At 48.4% G+C, this 22,219-nt stretch overlaps 1 protein-coding gene across 1 annotated transcript in view; it reads left to right on the top strand.

Moving 5' to 3' along the window:
* Cv-c (RhoGTPase activating protein) overlaps positions 1-22,219 on the top strand; it is a 277,255-nt gene that overhangs the window by 236,407 nt on the left and 18,629 nt on the right. Inside the window, exon 10 of the mRNA XM_076813303.1 lies at positions 14,231-14,391. Coding sequence (XP_076669418.1) covers positions 14,231-14,391 — 161 coding nt within the window. The remainder of the gene's footprint in view (positions 1-14,230; positions 14,392-22,219) is intronic.

Here is a 22,219-nt window from a genome sequence, read left to right as displayed (position 1 = left end):
ATGCATCGCTTAGTCATTGCATCACAGATTCGAGAAACAGCGAGTCTCTTCTCGACCCTGCAATCCTTTACCAACGAAATTCATCAGCCTTCCTGCTACACCCCCACTCGCCAGACTTCGATCCATCGAACGAGAGCATGCAAACAACGTAAACACGCCGCAACTGTGCAAGGATGGACGTGATCCATGGAATCAGGGGGTCAGAGGCACCAACGACAGCACCGTGCTGAAATCACCGGCACGTTCGAGAACCGACGAGGCCCACCTCGCGGTCCGTCGCATTCTCCTCGTCGCGATGCACTCCGGAGCGAAGTCGAGCGCAGGGCATGCACCCGTGAAATGCATCGGTTGCATCTCCCCTCCAGCGTGATGGCGCGGTCGTTCTGTGTGCCCTCCACAGGATACAACCGTGCCCCACCATGGACTTGCCGGGCACACGTCCGTGCATGCATGTGTTCGGCTGTATACGCACGAGGGCAGGCCGCGTCCTCCGCGCGCGTCCCTCTTTCAAGACAGCTGCCCCACGGGTACCAAGTGCCCCCACCCTCACCGTACACGCTACGTTTCGTGCTGTGTAGTTTCAGGCTGGCGAGCTTCTCTTCTATAGCACTGCTACGCGCCGACGACCGCTAGTCGACAGGCAACTGGTGTAGGAGCTGCTCCGCTCGCAATACCGCCGCCGACACGTATCCGTTGCTCCGCGTTGAATCTGCGAATACCCGTCCATACATTCCCATCGTTCTGTGCACGACCGGCGGATGGTTCCGCGCGGGGGATCAGGGATCTATATTCGTTGGCACCCGCTCGGTGTCCCTTGGTGATATCGCGTGTGTCAAGGTCCCTTCGTTGGACGATGAAGCTCGAGCTGCCTTGGTACTCTTCGGTCACTTGGAGACCATGTTCTGTTCAGTGATCGGATACCGTGAATGAACTCCGTGTACCCTGGCGACCAGGTACATACGGGGATTAAAGGACTTGGAGGATGGTCGGTTTCGGAGTCCAGTGATTCCGTTGCTATCGCGAGTGTTAATTGCTTTCGGAGCAGTGGAACTGTGATCCTCGAAATTCGCACGTTTCGAAACCGCTGCCAACAGTGCTGCTTGTGTTTCGGTACTTGGTGCAGGGTTGTTACTGGAGTGGTGGCGGCGAGGAGAATCGAAAAACCATCGGCTAGAGCGGCTGCTCGGCTTGTGTTGGTTTTGGAGCACGTACGACCAGTCGATCGCTGGTCGACGGGCAACCGGAAGAGGAGCCGCGTCAATTACTACGGCCGCCAGTCCGTCTGACAGTAATTCCTCCCGGTGCACAGGCTCGGCGTGTTTCGTGCACTTTGTATTGCGCGGCCCATATCTCCGCCGCCTCGAAAAATAGCAGAACAGAAGTGCTATTATTCCTAGGCAGTGGTTGCGTCGGTGCCTCGCTCTCGACGGTGAGTTTTCTCGCGAAACGTGCTATCGCTGCTGATATGATACCTCGAGCCCTGTGTACGTCGCACGCTACGCATCGCGTGCACCGTTGCTCGCGATAGCGGACTTGTTTTCGACGATTTCCCTCCAACTTTCACGGAAAAATCGAGAGGCACCGATGTTCCCCTCCTGCTGATCGAGGGCAAGTGCTCGTTCAGCTGCACGAGTGGCAAGATTCCACGGTGTCTTTTCATCGTCGAGGTTTGATGTCCTTCCTCGGGAGAGAGGAAAAAGGCTTCTCGTGAGGGGCTTCGTTCAGAAAATTCTATTGCAGACCGCTCGAAGCTCGTGTTCCCATTTCCATCGAGCCACCCCCGCGCTGCATCGTATCGGAGGAGCCGCGCTGGGGAACGCTTTCGTTCACGTGTCAAGTGCAATCGATAGTGACGCCAGTGGGAGTTCTTGATGAAATGCTATCGAGTCGCACGGGGTTCAGCTGTAGTTCGCCGGGGGATCGATAAAACCGACGGAACGGTGGTGGGCGAACGATTGAGCGTTCGAGGCGGATGGTAGCCATGAACAGCGTGGGATTTTTCACGTTCGTGCGACGCTGAAGGTGGCGAAGGAACGGTCAGGGAACGAACGGCTATCGGACAGCGCTGCTACGAATGTGCAGACACTGTCAGACAGGAAACATAAAAGGTAAATAGAACTGTTTCGTAATCGAACGATCGCGTGTTCGATGCATCTCTTCCGCTCCTTCTTTTTCTACCCCTGCGCTTATCGAACCCTCCTTTCCCATCCCTCGGTGTTTCCTCTACGTTTCGAAAAAAAGGAGAACGGTATCTCGTTGGGAGCTCTGTGGGAATGGAGCCCGATGAATCGTGGGCCCGAAGATTACCATCCCGTGGTCGCTCGATATTCGCTGGAAACGGGCGCGTGTTTGGCAAGCCCGATAAACCGCGGGCAGACCTTCGTTTCCCGGTGCTCGTTCTGTACGGTGGCTGCTCGTACCGCCTCGTCTTATCTTCCCTCGTTTTTTTCGTAATTGAAGTCTGTATTTGCATCGCAAACAGCTGGCACGAGAAAGCGGCCTCGTATCGGCGCCGATGGTGCCCGGATGCTCCGAGCTAATTGTACCGATGTCTTCGGGAGTGACTGTCAAATTATATTCCCTCTGTACAGCGTAGAAATCGTTTTAGCTTACTCTCCCATCAGAGATTTCTGATTTCGGCATTGCTACTCCATACCGAAATCTCTCAACACTCGTTGCAATTAAACTAGAGTAGTTTCGCAGACTTAACCCGCCGTGGGCACACTGAGTCGTTTTTGCCCGGGCGAATTGTCTCTTTTCGTAAACTTCCTTCCGAATTTTTATCTTTCCCAATTAATCCTTTAAACATTTGACGCAAAGAACGATTGTATATTAAAGTAGAGACTCGATTAAGTATCCCATTATTTATTCAGATGTTTTGAAAGTTAAAAACAGTGAAAGAAAAAAACAACCATGGACATAAACGACCAAGTATACCCGCGGAATGTGCGACAATAAGTGTGCCCGCGGCGGGTTAATTAATATATTACGGAGAAACTTATAATAAACATCCGAACTTACTTCAGGCAACTACTGTCTTGAAAGGGTTGACCCAAAATCAGCTAACGTCACGTATTACACTACCATACTCTTATCCACGTATCAAAACCATACCAACTCAACGAATGCCAGGAAAAGCCAATAGCCATGTAACAGTATATTCGGTACACATTCAACATTCCTCCACAATCAGATCTCGCCGCGATAAGGCGAGCGAAGCTGTTGACTCGGCCGAAAAACACGTTGCTCCCATCTATCTGGCTTTTTCGCTTCGCTCGCCGTTTACTTCTTGTAATTCACACTCGACTACCCGGCGTACACGTGTCGCGCGACATGCAAATCGATTTACGATAATGCACCGCGTGTCGCATTTTTATCGGGCCGGAGATGAACGGGCACGCCGATGCACCGAGGCCCCCCCCCTCGATAAAAGTCGGCTGGAAGAGTAGTACATACCGAACGCGTGACAGTGGAGCACGCGGCAGGATTCTCCGTTCGGGGCCATTATCCGCGGGACGTTATCGGGATTTTTGCGAGATAACTCCTAGCCCGAGTCTCGCGGAAATGTCACGAGCTCGCGGGCTCCAGCCTCGAGGCGTGGGCGTGAGAGGTTCGCTTAAGATCGGCGATTTCGCAATCGACGGCGACGCCGCCTGAGAAGTCACGGGTAATTAGATCGCCCCCGCCGACGTAACGATCGCGAATGAAATCATCAGCCGCTATAAAGACGACGGGAGATACGGTGTCGCGCGTGCTACGTAGGTGTAACCGTATATACTCTCGATCGGAAACGCGAAAATGACAGGATAGAGAAAGAAGCACGATCGGCAGGCTTGACCTTCGATTGGTTACACGTTTTCCAAGCCCACGTCCCGCGATCGACGGTTCCGTCGCTGTCCTTCCGTGTAACGATACACGCAGATGCTGGCTCGGTGCTCTCTATAGCTCGGTTACGTAAAGTCGGATCGAAATTCACGATGGACGCGCGCGGCCGTGAGAAAACGCGGGAGAGACGATCTTGTAGAGGTAGTTCGCAGCTCGATTCAGGAGGATTATGAATGGCGACGGATTGATAGGGCTTGCGAGATTTACGGGAGTGATTCTTCTGGTCGGCGGGAGTATTTCGGTGGCGGATTGGCGAGGTAATTTGAACGCTGGGCACGGAGACATCAATGATTGGGCAGATGGTCGGTTGGATGGTTGATCGATGGAGGAGTTTTTAAGAGGAAGTAGGTTGTAAATGGTTAGGAAAGAGTGAAGTGCGGTTGGTAAAAAGAAAAAGTACCTGTCGCTTCGATAGCCTGATTAAACAACGTCCCACGATTTCGGCTCGTGAACGTCACTGGCGACCGCAAAACGTATTGGGGCAGAGTAGAACAAGGTCACTAAAGACCCGACTTCTGAATCATCGGTCGAAAATTCGCACGCCATCAGACCGAGAACGCGTAAATAATCCCCGCGGAGCCAGTTTCGGCATCGAATTTGTGCATATCGAGCAGCGTGTCTGGCGCAACCCGCGACGATGCACGCAATCGATTGTTTATTTGCCAGTGGAACGAGACACGTGGGAAGTTGCACGAGGTTCGGGACACCGATTCGGCTGAAATTCTGCACGCGGTTAATGCACACCGCGTATAATAACATAGTAAATGCATGTGGTGCATTGCTCAGTGTTTTGCAAGAAAACGGAGTTCAATGGTTTGTGCCTTCCAAATCCTACTATGTCCCCTACTCCGAAGAGAAAAAACTATTTTTTCTAATCCTTAATTATCCTCGCTATTGGCTTATTGAAATCTGAAAGTAGGAAAACTTTGAACTCCATTTTCTCGCGAAATTTTGAGTAGCGCACCCAATGCATATGTATAATGCATTATTAATATAAATCAGTGAACCAAATCTTGTGCACACTTTTCATTAGCGCGACAAGGTGCCGTCAGTTATCGTCAGTTTCGTAATACACTAGAAGTTATCGAGATAATTCATTGTTTCGTCCCGATCGACGAATACCCAAGGATCTCCTCTGCAACGTCCCTGCCCGTGGCTGGGTTTAAAGGTCGCGCGACACGTTCGAGGCAATGTCAAGGGTCGATCTTCACGGCTGACACCGATACCGGTAATTTGTCGTGCGCCGCGAATAATCGCGATGAATCTGCACGAGCTCGATCGCAACGTCACATTTGACGGATCGACGGTGTACCGTGCGGAGATCTTAATCGATGATTAATGAACAAGACGATCAGACGACGATGAGGATTCTCTATCGATGAATTTCAAACACCGACAACGTAACCACGCGATGTACATACGTGATTAGAGACTCAGTCTTTGGTGGTAAACTATGATACCTGCTTCTTGCGCGTTAAACCGCGACATTTCTGCCACTGTTCAAATTTCCAAGCCTCTCTGCACCATCGCTACAATTTCATTCGGGGAACTCCAAGAAAATCACCGTAAATACACTGGAGTTAAAAACGTCACGCGGCGACACCTCTTCGCTCAGCCAACTCGTCAGCTTTGACAAGCATCGAAAATCGAACGCGTACCCCGATCTGACATCCGTCGATCAGAATTAGTTCCAGAACTCGCCAGCGAGATATTTATAAATTCCCCTGAAAGACATATCGTCCACGCAGAAACGTCCCCCGCTGTCCTCGTTGCATCTCCGTGCGAGCGCATCCGAACTGTGGATGCTCCCCTCGGCTGATCCATTGGAATCAGTCGCAGCTACCGAGGAGAATTTTCTAAACTGTAGCACGCTCGATTACGCGCACGCACCCGTTGCCTGGCCCATTCATTCCACGCGGCAGGTAACAAACGTCCTCGTGGCGTGATGCAATCTTCCAAGGTTACCGTCGTGGCATTCAAAAATCCCCCCGTGCCGCTGAGGAACGGCTACAGGCACGCGCGTGTGCGCCGCATAGGTACCTACCCCACACGACTCCGCCGAACGTCCGCGGGGGGACGTCGCCGGGCTTGAGTTTGTTAGCAACATGCCCGTACGACATTAGTTTCGCACGGTGAGTCAGTAGAGCTGACCGTTGCCTCGGGTCGAGGCACCCATAAACATGTCCCTTGCAATGCAGCTGGACAGGCGACACTGCGGTGCATTGCAGTGCGACCCAGATGCCAAAAGCAGCAGAGAAGGTATGGCGCAACTTACTAAATAACAGGTTCTACCCTAACCGCAGAGAGCGGAGCAGCCCTCTTAATCGCGATGCGTCTCTCTCCAGCAGGGATATTAATATTTATAAATGGCACCCCGGACGAGCCGTGTAATCGCTCCCGAGGCATGGCATGGGCCGTCGACGGGACCTTTCTCCTTCCTCTTCGCCGTATCAATTGAGCGTAACGACACGCATCGCGTTGGATACCTTGGCGGACCTGGAGTTCTCGGATTCTGGCATTCCTTGTGAAATTCGTGCATTCCACGAGCCGTCGAGCGTGCCCCTTCGCGGAACACCGCGCCGTTCCCCGGTCGTTTGCTGGCCGGTCCCCGAGGCGCTTTATTTTCAAGAGTAATCAATATGTAAATAAATGGCCAGTCGGCCTGCTGCTGCTACCGAGAAACACGCTCTCGCCAGGGCGCAGCTGGACGGGACACGGTGCAGCGTGTGTTGCAACAACCCAGATGCCAAATGCAGAGGAAAGAATGGCGCAAGCTTCTAAATAAAAGGCTCTACCTCAACCGCAGGAATGTTTCGCACACCTCCGTGGCCACGGTAAAAAGTTACGAAACCCGCGGGGACTATTTTTAGCGGACGTTCGGAGGGCGCGAGCGCGTTTCAGGAACGTTACCATTCCATAAGGGGTTATGCCCACCTGCAGGGTCTGAAAACACAAGTATTTTCGGATTTTTTTTTTTTAAACTTAAAGACTTTTTTAAATAAACCTTTATGTATTCGAAAGTGTACATGTTAAACTACTTGTGGTAATTTTTGAAAACGAAAATATAAATAAATAAAACAAATGTTAGCGATCTCCCGGCAGCGATTTTTTTTCAGTAGTTTTCTCTCATTTTATAAGAGCAGTCGAATAAAATGTTTTTAAAAAATACCAATTCTCAATTTTTCATCATTAAGAAATTATTATATTGTAGGGTCGCGCAGCCCGGTGTTTAAGAAGGCATAGTAGCTACTTGTTTGCCGGAAAATTAAGCATTGCTTATGAATTTTTTTCCGTTTTGAAAATTAAAAGCTAGAAAGATTTGTTTGTTGAAAATGAAAGATCACTGTTTGAAAGTGTTAAAAGAATTTTTATTCTATAAAAAAGCAGCTGGAGCGGAGCAAATAAAAATTGGTCTGCTCCAATCCCCTGTTAAACACTTATGCTATATTCTATTTACATTCGACTGGTATCTGAGGCTGGTCAGAAACCTCAGATTTTCATAAACACAGGGAAATGACTCACACAAGTGATCCCAGTGCATAGTCCACCTCGCGGCTCAGTTGTACAGAATCCAGGGTGAACGACTGAGCGGCTACTGCTGCGTAACGAAACATCGAACCCGAGGCGTCGGAACGCCAGAACCGTTTTGCTCGCTGCAACTCAAGTCGCGATATCCGCTCGAAACATGATAATTCCTTGGGAGCGCGGGGTCTTGCGGCTCGCTCGAATCAACGGACGAGACCAATCGATGATCCAGGATCGTCGGTTAGAAGAGACGATCGCGTGAGAAAATCTGACCGTATGTTCGTAGCCGCTGCACCGATGCACGCTATGACGTAGGTACCTGGTTGCATGCTCGCTGCACCGGTTCTCTGGTGCACGGTAAAACAAACGTTTGCTGAGAACGCACGCGCTCCACCGTGCTTCCACCATGAACACCTCGTACGTAGGGTGTCTCAGGAATCAGTGGTGCAACTTTGGGATCTTCTAGGTCCTTCGAGGATGAAAGGAGCTCGTGGGTCCTCGCACGTCCGAACACGCTTCCTTTTTAAATTATACACATCTTGTTTGCGGTAGAATTTTGTGAGAATGTTCATTAGTTTCTTTTACTTAGTGGTAAGCTGTAGTGATACATATCAATGTAGGTTAATCACACCAGTGTTTTGTTACGTAGCAATAAAACGAAAGGAAGCGTTCCTAGACACTTAGTCGTCTGACCTTTCCTACTCCCCAAGGTAGGTAGAATGAATTCCCGAAGTTGCTGGGACACCCTGTATAGGTACCGTGCGGCAAGTACGCGGATCATAACTCAGCCGGGTTCTCGCGATCGAAGCGCACTATGAATAGTAGCTAATTGACCCAGTTGAACCCGAGTCGGTCGGCGCAAGCCGCGATATAAATACGATACCGATACAACCATTCGATATGTATAGGAGATTCGCGGCGTTACGTGCACGTTCACGCGATTTCCGTTTTCCGATGCGGAAGGGTGGCCCGTTGGAGGAATAGGAGTCACGGAGCACGGGGACAGATTCATGAACAGAGCTGTGCTTGGTGCGAGATCTTGGTTGGATGGTTTCTGTCTGATTCGATTAATCGTACAGAATCCACTTCGCCTATTCCAAGTGGCTTTTAAGGGAATTAATCGCTGTTCAATTAAATCTCTGCCAATCGTGGAATAGGGAACTCCGTACAGTTACAGGTTGTCATACAGAAATAGAAAACAAGTATCGCGTGCGTAACAGACAGTTTTTATCGACCATATTTCTATCTATAGCTGTACTACTTTTTAATCTCCTCAGAGTCTCAAGTGTTCCGCCATTATATTTAGCATAATCGTACGAGCTTCTGAATATATTTGCGTGCTCCGTCGTGTCGGGTTACGTGGATGTTAATTTTTCTGTTTCGCCGAATGGGCTACGATAATTGACGACGGGAATGGGAAGATACTATTCGAGCTCCTTGAGAATTAAGTAAATTCTAGAAGCATTTAAAGTATATTTCACCGTTGTCTAAGAAATATGAAAAAAACGACGTAATTGAAAACGTGAAAATTTATAGTTAAAGAGTTCTTCAATCCCCAAATAGTACTCCACCTTCGTGCTCGTGAAAAGAAAACTCTGAAGATACTATTATTTACGTGCACAGTGTTGTTTTCCAAGCAAAAAATGATCTCGTCCGTATTAACATCGTAATCGACCAGGGGAAATCGATTCGCGAATTGTTTTATTCCCCTGTCAGAGGAGAAGCAACGCGTTCTCTCCGGTCCCCGAGGATCGCGTGGATCTTTCCATAGATCACTTGGCCTGTTGCGAACCGATAAATGGCCGGGTGGAAGGATCAAGGGATCACGAGATCTAAAGATCGAGGGACACACACGGGCTGACGCTTATAGAGGCTGCACACTAACAGTTCTCGTGATAAATCCGACTCGAGTTACCCAAGATTTATATTGATCATCCCCGCGCGGCGCAATCTCGATGGCCCACTTGTTTGGTCACACGTGTGCGCTAAGAGGATCGATAGTTAATTAAGTTACCATCGCTGCAGCCTCCAAACAGCGGCGATTTAGCGATCGAGTGCCGATCGATGATTCACTATCTATCCAAACAGAGAGACGTATTCCGTGGACACAGCATTGACGTCACATTCGTGTCTGCGGTTTATCGTGTTTCATTGATTCCGATCAGGATCGCGACGAGCGCGAACCGAAGCCTCGATGGAATCTCTGGCTGCCCATTTCTTCCTCCCGTTTTTGGAGAAAGAATTTCCGTGACACAAGAGAACCATGCGACCAAGCTCGACGAATAATACGCATTGTGATATCATCAATGCTCGCTGGACGGTTACCGCGCGAAGTAAAAATCGTTACGTAAAGCTATGAGGAATCACGATGATGCATGTTTTCGAGGTATCGCCTTCCCGGACACTCGATACGCTCGTCACACCTAGCAAATTGATGGTTAATATTGAGATATGTACTCGTGATACTTTACTTTGCACTCAGGTATGTAAATTCATTTAAAAATGGAGTTTCTTTTGTTATCGACTATTATCAAGTAATCTATCAAGACCCATGAGTCTGCATTCTTCTAGGTGAACTCTATGCAAAACTAAATGTCCCATATTGTCCAATATTTTCAAACATAGGGTAAAGTAGCCGAATATGAGACCCATTTCTTAAAAACATCATAACTTAATTGATTACAATACCACTGTGCGGACAGAGCAACTAATACACGGCTAGTTAGTGAAGAAATAGCATCGCTATGACATTCAAGAGTTCTGTAGCAAAGATAAGCTAGGGTCTCATATTAGGCGAGGTCGTCACATTTAGCTACTTTACCCTACAGTGCCCCAATCACTTTCTAAGCAGTAATTCTAAACAGTCATCGACAGGTATCTGGCAGTGTGAGAAATAAGAAGGAAAAATTAACGATCTACGTTATGTTTTAATAAACACGTCAGCTCATTATCTTATACACTTTTTCCTCGGGCCGGCACGAACACGGTTCCGTTAAACGAGGACAAACGAGGCGCATCTCGGTTTACGTGATCATAACGAAATCGGCTGCCCGGATAACTCTTACCCCGTGATCGATAGATTAACGTTAACGATTGGCGATTACGCTCGCTTCCTGGATGTACTAATTACTATAACGTTCCGCGAGGGAAACCTCTCCTAGCTCGGCGCGGTCGCCTGATGTATCAATTAGCATCCGCGGCTGGGTTTCACTCGCGTTATTAGTGTAATCAATAAATATTAACGGGACGGCCGCGGGTAATTGAAGTTAACAATTTCAGATAATCGCCGTGGAACGTTTGAGTAAACATCTTCCTCCGTTCCCGAGCTTCGGTTCGATGAAAGTTCGACTGGACTCAACAAGAAGTTCACGTAGACGTACACGTCATCGTTAATGAAAGTTTGATGATCCGGCGTCGTCAGAATTTCCTAGATAAACGAATCTACTGGGCGAACGCAGTGAATTCGAACTCTTCTATTGATTAAGTACTACGATGCGTTCTGCACTTCAGATTTAAGAAATTATGCTAAACATGGTAAATCCAGCCACTAATTTACTGTCTCGGTATGTCCAGCTGGGTTAAAACCGCGCGATCCACGTCTCCGTCGTGACGCGAATGAACCACAGACCGTGTCATTATTTAACTTGATGATTACGGGAGAGGGAGCTTGCATTACGAAATGAATCGCGACATTTGAAACAGCTGCGTTAACCATTAAGATTGTCGGACTTTTACAGAGAAAGTACCGTTACACTTGGCGATGTAATAATTCTAATAAAATATAGTGGCTCGTAAGTGACGCGAGACGGTCGACTTCATTAAAATTCAAATAATGGATGTTATTATTCTGATCATAATCTCTAACTTAATTAGCGCGCACCTGGATGTTAGTTTAATGACAGCTTATCCTTTGAACTTCCTTTTACTTTACACGTCGTTGCTCTAGGATAATAATGCGGTTTAAAACAGCTTCTAAGATGTCCTTTTTGCATGCTTGTTAGAGGAGGCAAGTGTATAATCACCATTTAAGAGGATATAAAATCGTTATCCAGTTAGTTTCACTGTGCAAAATCAACTGTATCTAGAACATAAAAGCTACATAGTACTTACTTTACTCGCCGTGACCTACTATGAAATTCCACAGCAGAGAAGCTTTCCCGCTGATGATTTACTAAAGAGCTCATTTCTTAGCACCCTCGGAATGTTTTACCTACTTCGATCACCGACGAATACCAAATTCAGACCTCTTAAATCAGCCACTAATTAATTCTGACATCTAGCGTCATCTAATCTGAGGTCCGAATTTTTCATCCCATATGTAATTTCATAGCTTGTGATAAATCTTTCTACCTAAAAGGGGCCAGGCATCGATATCCCAATTTCGTAACTTGGGATATCGCCTAACTGTACCTCGGTAAACCTCTATTCCTCAAAGCAACTTTCAAACCACGGAAGAATCCCATTAAATTCCAATTTCTTCAAGTACGATCTGTTCCTCTTCCTTCCCATTCGAATTCATACGAAAACGATCGCACTGCATCCGGCAGGGCCTAAAGAACATCCCTTCGAACGTTCCGCGTGAACGGGTCGGTTCTGATCGTCGAACCAGAGTCCCGAGCTGAGATCATAGATCCGAGATCTGGTTCAGAAGATCTGGGTCGACGTTGCGCAAGTCGTGACGGAGGCCATCCCAAGTTTCAACGCGCGGTGTTCACGTTCCCGGCGACGGTGCGGATGGGGGACAAAGACGAATGGGCCATTCAGATCGTGGTGGGACGTGGAATAATGTCACCATTGGCACAGAACTGCGCGAGATTTCGGGTGAAAGCTGATAAGAACGGAATAACGGGCCAGCCAGACGTATGTATCGAAATTTTGGCAGCGCGAGGTACATGGCGGGCCAGTCGGATGAAAAAGTCGCACAGACTCTCCTTTGTGTCCCTTTTCCCTGACCGCGGTGCGCCCTGAGATTCCTCACGGGCGATCCTGTGCCTTTCGCGCTCCCATATATCTTGCGTTTCCTCGAATTCTTACCTGCGTCAGGTTCCACAATTGTCTCGTTTACACGCCGTCATAACAGCTTATAGGCTCAAGATATTCTCGGAACAACCGCGGCAAAACGAAACACAAACTTCTGCGTTGGCAATAATAATCCCGCCGCGCGGCTTTATTAGCCGTGTTTTTTGGCTCGTTGGAGGATCCCCTCGCAAATATGTACTCGATGCTTTTTTTAAACGCCGGGATTGATATCCGCGGTAGTCTTCTCGCGTCTGCAAATCGTTTCAGGCGTGCGATTAGAAAGCGTAGGAAAATGGGACTTAGGATGGGGCGAACTGCTAATCATTCTAAGAAACAAGAAGGATAATGTTGGGTGTAGATTATAGGACACTTCGACACGGTGTTTTCACGTGTACAGATGGTACTTTAATAGATTTTATTTGTCACGAGAGTACAACAAAAGCGAGCACATACTTGCATTTCATTAAGGATGTATCGGACCTATCTTTAAAATGGTACCAAGTTGATGAAAATTTGTGAAATTCTTCTTTTTTATCTTCCTGATGTGCTCGAAAAAGTTTAAACAAATTCACTAAACGGTTGCTGCGTTATAACGATTTTAATTTTCATTGATTGTACACGTACTCTTATGTAAAGAGACGATCTTTACAGATAAAAGCGTTGAAAAAATGTTGAAGAAATGGTACCAATCTTTTCAATTTTTTTGTACATGTAGTATACGGATAGATGCAAATATCTGCCGGGTTTCAATTGTTTTCACTACACCGTTTTAAAAAAATAAATTATAACTTGAGAAAATTATGAATTCAGGGCATTTTCACTGCCGAAAGTTCAACAAATAATCCACGAAGAAGCATTTGTAAAGTGAAAAATACCTCTCTAGGGGTAAAAATAAGACTCCAACTGTCGTTCGAGTTCCTTACATCTAGATTTACTATGCGTAAGACGTAGATATTCAAGTGTTTCAGATTTCATATACTTTTCTCTAATATTGACCGTCCGATACATCCTTAAACTGTGGTGCGTCGTGTGTTATGAATCCTCAGTTCCAAAAGCTCCATCGTGGAGATCGTCGATGGATAAAATCGCGTCATTAGGAGGGAATTACATCCTAAACGGGCTCCAAGTTCGACGTGTGCCCTCCAGCGTGATTTACATCGATCGTTAATCAAATAATCGTGACGCGTGTACCGTGCTCGAAGTCGTTTGTAGCTCGACGAAGCCGAGAGGACACTTGATTTTCAAACGGGCAAATGCATCTACGCTCGCGGAGGAAGATCTTGAATGGGCCTGGCCCAGCGTCCACTTAGCCCACGGGCATTAATCTCCTCGTAAACTCGATGGGACCATAAAATCCTGGCCGTTTCCATTGTCGAGAGCGACGTTGCTCGTCTACTTTTCAGGCGGCAGCCTTCGGTTTGAATTCAATTAGAAATGGCGGACGATCGAAACGTGTGCTCAGCTTTAATTGAATTTGGTCTACACAGATCAGGGTGCATCTACGTTCCCTGGCACAGTATTGCAAATGAAAGACGTCGCTGTTCTGGAATGGCTAGTAAATCATTTCGTGGAGCGCTATTTCTGTTGTTCACGTCTGAAGACTGGAGGTTCAAGGAGGACTTCTCCGCGAAGGTCCAGATCTTTTAGCAAATTATCCTGCGAATGGAATAACGATAGCTGTATCGAGTAAAATGTTCTGACGTCTATTAATGTCACTGGATCAACGGTGACGTGATCAAATTTTTAATCGTAGCGTTAGTGGATTTTAGTCAGTTTCATATGTGTTTCCTCTGTATTGCAGATTACCAGTTCCCTATAGACGTTTCTGGCGTAGCCAAGGATCACCCCTTCCTAGAGACTGATTCCCTGCAGAGCCTTTTCCGGCGGTTGCACGCTCTCAATCGTTGCGCCAACATGAAGATCGACACGCACCACACGCACAGCACCAGCCACAGCAAGAGCGTAAGCATATGCCACCTTGTTAAAGAAATACGTCCACTTTGTAACCTGGTAATATTCTCTTCAACCCCTTGCCCGAGGAGGACGTGTTAAATTAGCACCAATTCCAAAGATTACCCGGTTAAAGGGTCGAGGGAACAATTACCACATCATCTCAATAATCCTTTACTTAGACGTTAAGAACAAGGTTGATTGAAGAGTAAGAAGTCAGCGGGCCTTTAAAAGGAAAGTTACGAACCGTTTAATCACAGGATACGATAGACTTGGTGCTGCAATTTTGTTTATTTAAAGCGAGCAGGTATTCGACCAACGTGTATGGCACGTTACATTCCTTTCACCGGGTACCTCCTAAATTTCCAGCGTTTTCTGGAACGAACTCTGCGCTTGTTTTCGAGTAGGGAGCCGTTTCAAGCTCGGCAAGGGACGTGCCGTCGTGCTCAGATCCAATGGAGGATCTCGAGACGGAAATACCAGTCTAAGATCAGAAATCAGGGTGGGCGTTACGTAGGGGTTTCACGGCGACAAGGGTTCCACTTTACTTAAACACTTCGTAGAATCCCCAGCGGTGTTCGTTCGCAAGGCCCTTTCAAGGATCACAATCCTACGAGGATTTCCGTGGTTGGTCGAGATTATCCGTTTGAACGCGGCTTTTCATCCCTCAGATTTCGTGAAACGATCGTTGTCGCTTGGCTTCCGAAGGAACGCGTCATCCTACGCCAGCAAAGTAATCCTTCAATTTTATCGATCCCCAAATACCTACTCGATATCCATTCGTTATACATTCGTTCACTGAAAAAGAGTCTCCCCGAAGTCTTTCGACATCGGTTCGCGCAGACCTTTTCCATTCTTTGGAATTCCACTCCCATTACAAACTTAGAGCCCATAAAAATACCATTTTCAAACTACTGACCCGAACGAACGCCTGCAATGTGGATTGATCAGTGAAACGCAAGCTCCTGGTCGTTTCATAAATCCGCGTCGTTGCGCAATGTTTTTGTACGACTGTTTGGAGAATTTTCCAGCGCGTCGAGTGAAAATTCCAACGTCTCGGGCGTCCCTTTCTCAGCATTCTGCCAAACGCAGCGAAGAAAGGCATCGGCGAGCTTCGTTATCTCTAATCTTTCCCCAGCGACTAATTGCACGCTCGGTCTGTCGGAATCTAACGAGTTATGACACATTTCCAGCCGCGTATGGTCATTGTTATGCGCTGGCTTCGCCTGCCTAACGCTATTCTTACGATTCGCCTGGGGACGAATAAACGAATGGAATAACAACTAACGACTGTCACGTGACCAGGATAACGCCGAAGTTAATTATCGTGGAAAGTGCTGCTAGGCGCGGTCGGACGCTGCCTCTACGCTGCCCGCGGACGTCTTAGCGCAGCAGCGTGGAATTAGAGTTCACTTTTCCCGCATACTCTGTTAAAAGCTACGTTACCGCGATTCGTGAAAGCTATTACATAGCCTCTAACGTTCAGCTCTCTGTCCACGTTACCTCCGCAGAATCCGCAAGGATTGATCAAAAAGTGGAATGGTGAGTCTGAATAGAACGATCTCGCAACATTGCTTCATTTAATTTCGCGATTACATCCAATTGACCGTGTTCATAAACTATCATAAAAAAAAAGAGCCCCTCGTTTAATCAGACTGGGGAGCGCAGCCGCGATGAGCAACGAGGAAATTGAATAACAAACTGCTGTCGTTTTTAACTCTGAACACCTTCTTTATTCCTCCATTGTTTAATCAAACTACGGCCGGCGCGAGGCCGTGCGTGGCTCGTTAAAGTTCGCGCTGATACGAAACCGAGAGCCGTGCGTCACCGTGTCGCCGGACTCGTAAAGATCAATCTGCAGGGATCGTCCGTGGGCTTGCATTATTTGGCCGGCGCACGAGCAGGAAGCGCTTCAAAATTAACACAGCGCGGAGGCGCGCACGACGTGTCCGGATCGCAAATCACTGTTAAAAGCATTTCGCTGCGGGCCTGAATCAATTATACGCTCTTCCCCGTTGCCCCCGTCGATTAAGATCACGGGGGATCAATTCGTGCGGTCACAAGAGTCGAATTGCTCGGGCCCATTCACGCGACTCTTTGCAACAATCGCACAAAGGAAGAGGAACGCCGGTCCGATTCAATTCGACGCGATTGATCGTGACTGCTGTGCTTTTTAATCGACCGAATATAGAGGGAAGGGGCGGGCGTATCGATCTGCCGGTAATCTTGATCACCGTGACGGTGCAAAGTAATAGATCGATCGATCGATCGATCCCTCTGCCGGCTCGATCTCGTTTAATTGTTTCCACCGCGCGATTCCCGACGCGTGACGACACGTTTTCGTCTCGGGCCCCGCGATTGGCCGTCGCGTTAACGATATCCGCTAATGGCTTTTCGCCTGTACAGGCAGATCGAAAAGTGGTGTCGCGATATTGTTAATTTAAGGCGTAGATGAATTTAGAGGGATCTGCACTTTGCTACGATAATTCGCTACTGTTTACTCTTCCCAAACGTGTGAATTAATCCGAGAGCTGCAGCTGCGCTATAAAACTGCGATGCATAATTTGTCCACGTTGCTTGCCTCAAGTTGGACGGGAAACACGGGGGGGGGAGTAATAAAGTTTTCTACCTTGTCGTCGCGGCGCGCGAAGTCCGCTCGGTCTTGAAGGATCGATAGATCGTCGTGTTCCGCGGAGATCGGGGACTTTCATGCCCATAAACGGTGCACGCGTGTTGCGCGTGCGCGGCCGCTAATAGCGGGCAAAACGGCGTCACACGTGCGTAGACACGCGCAGCTGCAGCAAGTGTCGGAGCTCTCACCGGAAGCGAGTGGACAGCTCGTGTTATGCGTGGCCGTGTATTTAATAAATAGAAAATGTCGCCGGGGTTCTGTAAAGCTGCGGCAGGAGAGAATCGAGGCGGGGGAAAAAAGAAGCGTGCACGCGGTTCAACATTTTTCGAGCGGTGGCTCCCTAGATGGAGAGAAAGCACGTTCCCGCGTTTATGGTATTAAACCCGCGGCGTACAAAATCATTCGATATCGCGGCCGCTTTTTTCGCGACACCGATTACCGAATTTCCGTGCCCCAGAACGCGTTCCGCACCATCGATCGTAATTACCCGTGACTTTTGAACCTTTTCGAGCTGGAACGGCAACGGACCCGCGAATAAAGAGTGGAATTCGATGTGCCGCAGCTCGCATCGGGGCCGAATGTATCGCACACGCTTCGCAGGGTGTATCGAGAACAGTTGAATAACGAGGAACACGCGGATATGAATAAAATTTAATTACTTCGAGTCTCGTATCGCGACGAGCTTTGGGTTGGTAGGGGGAAGAGTGGCATCGACGTTCAGCTGAAAAGTCGCGTTTAATTAACTCGATGGGATAAGGGAGAGTGGGGGAATTCCGAATGTAGGGTAAACCCGAACACTATTTTAGTATTTTATCGGTAATAAAACGGTAATTTCTCAGCTAGAAACGTAAGGACAGGTCTGTGAGTTATCGCTCGTTCAATATTACTTCGTAAAATATTTGTTTCCAAATGCCTGCGATTACATAGGTGTATTTTATTCCCGTTTTATCGTGGCATCGACCCAGTTACAAAGCGAGGTCTATTGATCTTCTTGCGACCCTGAGGATTGACCACTATCGAAGCCGCATTCCGCGATCGCTCGGCAAATTCGGTTGGTCGTAATTTTCATTGCGAAATAAATTATGCTCGGTCGAGTGCACTTACCGAAAGTGTCCTCGAGCGAGGTGTCGGCTATGGGATGGATAAAAGTAGCTTTCGACAGCGATATTTTGACAGACGAGTTAATCGGGTGGGCGAGGCATTAATTAAACGAGGGAGGTTGAAGGCCGAGCAAAAGCTAAATTTCGCGATGAATCCCGCTGCCCGCTGGCCTTTGGGGCAGTAACGATGAGTAACGTTTCGCCCCGTTGCGTTGGTGATTTATCAAAACGCATTGTTCACCTTTTCAAACGTTATTCTCGGTTAAATTTCGCTTAGCGACTTCTGGAATGTCAGTTGAAGAGAAACGGTTTACGTATCAAACCATCAGTTTAAACTTTTCACGATTACTTTCACTCCTACATTTAAATTTATTTAAAATTTCCAAAGCTGCCAAACTTATCCAAGGAGCTCCAACAAATTACTAATCCCTAAATTCTATGTGCTCTAAAGAACAAACACATTCGCCACGAATTTACCCCAAATTATTGAAACCACGAAGGACAGTGAAGATGGACTAGTCTATTAGCCACAAACTAGCCACAAATCTTCAAATGCATCAGGCCCACTGATCTGTCACAAGACAAGCTACTAAACTGGCAACTCACCCCCCACTATTCATCGAAATTCCGGGGTGCATTTACATTCGCGGCCACGCATTTTTACAACTCCTTGCCTGAGAACATTGGGTCCGTCAGTTAAAAAAAAAAAATTTCAGGCAAGCGGCTTCGTCGTACATAAAACAGTATTTTGCTGAATCTCGTCCATTGCACCACAAAAAGAAAAGAAAAACAACTGTGTATTAATCTAACGCAATTTATTATTATTATTATTTTGAAAATCCAAGTCTCGCGCATCGAGCATGTGAAATCGATTCTCCCATAGGTATGTAGACTCGCCCCGAATTTTCCAAGTCCCCTAGCACGCCACAGGTGGTCCCATAAATTCCCACCAGCATGGCCCCATAATGGCACAAATACTAATCCTCCTTTCTCTTTTTCGTTTCTCGTCACTGACGGTCTAGAATCGAAACGCTACCCCGAAACGATCGATACGTAAATCCCCCGGTTGGGTAACTTTCTCCGTAATCGCGCCTATTAGTTCCGAGGATCGAGAAGCGTGCCTCGACCTTGCAGCCGGGGGAACCAGGAAAGCCCTGACACGCGGGCGTCTTCTTGCACGTGTGAAAGCTGCTCGTGGCGAAGCGTGCGCACGTGAAAACGTAACGATCCACCGCTGAAATCCATTCCTCTTGCAAAAGCAAAAAGAAAAAAACGAAGCAGAGCCTCGGGGGCTGACGGTTCTCCGCGAAACCAGCCTGCCTTACGAAACGGCTGATTAGTCGATACATGCTAGCCAGTCGTGACACGTAACGTAGCCTGCGTTTGAATAGAGAAACGTAGGTCGGGTCGTGAACCCTTTGACGAGACCCTTCGTGGCTTCGAACGCGAAGTCTGACATGGATGTGACGGCGGAGTTATGGAAATGGCCCTTCTTGGGCAACAGGTAACAGTCATTCGGTTACCAGTAGCTTCGATAACTTTTTGATGGGTGAAGATAGGGGTTCTGACTTTCTAGCTACACGTTGAACATTTATTCTTTTAATCAGGCAGGCTTGCGTTTCACAATGTCTTCGACGTTGAATTAGTAACAGCGAGGATTCTTATTCCTCTTCCGCAAAAGACTGCCGTTGAATCTGAAGGCCCGCCGAAATTTGCATCCAAGGAAGAAGAGCCGAGAGAAAGCTGTCCGTTTCGATTCGATTCTATGGACCGTCTGAATCAAACGTGAATCATCGCGCCTATCCAAGCAACATGAATCACGGCGCCATCAAACGTGCTATTTATTCGCGCGCATGAAAGGGGGCTTAATTTCAAGGAAACAGACGGGATAAATCAGCGCGCGATTCTCTCCGTCTCCGCGCAAGAAACCGTAAAAAGCGTTCCCTTTCATATTTCGCCAGACAATTCCCAGGTCTGCTCGTCTGGGTCACGCGTACGTCTCACATACAAATGCGCGAGGAACACGTGCGCCCGGGCAGATAGAAGCCGTACGAGACTTTCGCTGTCAGAAAGTGCGCTTTTCTTTCTTTCGTAAGAGCGCCTCGTCCCTGTAATTGTCAGCGGCGAGAACATTTCGTCTCGCGTGGAGCACGGCCGCGCGATTCGGTGCACACCCAGGCTGGACCGAGTAATTTCTGGGCGATCCGGCGGGAAATTGGGCTTCGATTTACGGCCCCGCATTATCGACTTGACGCGTCTCGTGCCCCACTTCGGTGGCTGATTCTCGAAAGTAATTTGACGGGATCACCGACTTCTGGGAACCCAGAAGCGGGGACCTTTAACCTCGCGCTTTCATTCGCCTCGTTTCACGGATAGACGGAATTCGGGGGATTCCAGGCAACGTGCTGCGGCCGTCTTGGACCCCCGCAACCACGCCGTTGACCTTCGCGCGCGACGACAGGCGCCGATTCGGCATTCAAGGTCCATACGCGAAGAGTTCGTTCGGATCGGTTGATCGTGGAATCCAACTGTGATCCGACAGGATAAACACTTATCGAATTCCTGGAAATAATTTACCTACTCCTACTATTCAACTTCCCTCCGTAGCATTGGATTTTCGTGAGCCCCGGGGGGTCCCAATTCCGGAACCAGTTCTACTCCCAGCATTCCTACGAAATCAACGCCCCCCAATTAACAGCATTGCGGAACGCGCGAGCCAGTTACGAAACAATGATACAGCCCGTACTTTATAACTCTCCGGATCGCTGGTGCCGAGCAAGGTGCGTGTTCCGTCAAGTCTCGGTTCGCGTACTCGGCGCACAGTGAATCACATACAGCTCTCCTCCGAGCCGCATTTACACGCGCGCGACGAGAGAACACGGCGCGTAAGTATCACACCGAACTCGGGGGGATATAACGACCGAGCCGTCCGAGTAATTATTTGCCCGCGGTAGCCAGCTTTGCGCCGCTTTTACCCGCGAGACGAGCAGGATCGCGCGCCGCGGCTTGTATCGCCGCGCGATTTCGCGCGCTCTCTTGAACACACAGTGCCTCCCTCTCCCTTTTGTGCCCTCGCCACCTGGGAGGGGGAGAGAGAGAGAGGCGGCGAAGAATTTCGCGAGCAGAGCTCATTAATTGGCAAACAGTTAATTACCGAGCGGCAGCCAGTAGCAGCTCGTTATAAAAGGCGTTCTCTATCCAGCTGCCCTCCGTCTCGTTTCCACGCTCGCGTTTCTCTTTCGTCCAGTCCGCTGTTGGTCGCTCTCACGTTCAACCTGCGTTTCATACGGGATGCGGAGCAGAGGGAGGGGGCGGGCAGGTAATTACAGCGGTGCGGCAGCGCATCGGTCGCGGCGACGAGGAGGAGGACAACGAGGACAACGAGGACAACGGGTACGAGGATGGCAGTCGTTTACTCGTTGCCGTCGTCGATGCGTAAAAGCTGGAAACTGGTTCGGTACACGCGAGCCCCTGCTGAAAGTCGTCGCTGGCAGACTGCGCGGCACGGCTGCCAGTTGCACCTGCACCGGTCGCCGCATTCGATTGCGCAAATGCACGCCTGCTGCATACTAGAGTCCGATGGAGCTCGGCCGCCACGCGCGTTCGGCGCGGCTCCTCGAAAACGCGACTCTCTTCGTGGCTCCCTCGAGACTTCAGCTGTTCGTTTAGTGGGCATATTTACTATGAAACTAGTTCGCTCACTGGAGGATCCAGCGGCGCGGCGATGGAGACGAACTGGATTAACTTTCTCGAATGAAGTGGCACAGAAATCGTTTACACGTGTAACCGGCAACTTCTTCGGCATATACGCGATGATTCTGTACGAAGAAGCTGACCTTTCGGTAAACTATTTGCGGCTGTATCACATTTTCCAATGAACAATATGTAAGAAGCTATGTTAAATATGGTTGATTCTTAAATGATCATTTCGCAGTAGATGTAGAAGGCTTGCAAAGGATTTTAATAAGAAGCAGTTCGAACTATTAGCGTTCAGTGGCAGTGAATCATGCACTCGTTGCATGAAATTTTCTCCATAAATAACACGCTAACGGTAGTTTTAATAAGGTACATTCAGCCAAGCTTCGTTGCTACGAACCAGAGCGTAAAT

This window comes from Andrena cerasifolii, chromosome 5 (assembly GCF_050908995.1).
Source record: "Andrena cerasifolii isolate SP2316 chromosome 5, iyAndCera1_principal, whole genome shotgun sequence".
In the NCBI taxonomy this organism is placed as follows: Eukaryota; Metazoa; Arthropoda; class Insecta; order Hymenoptera; family Andrenidae; genus Andrena; species Andrena cerasifolii.
Note: the sequence above shows the minus strand (reverse complement) of the source record. Positions and strands in the feature narration are given on the sequence as shown.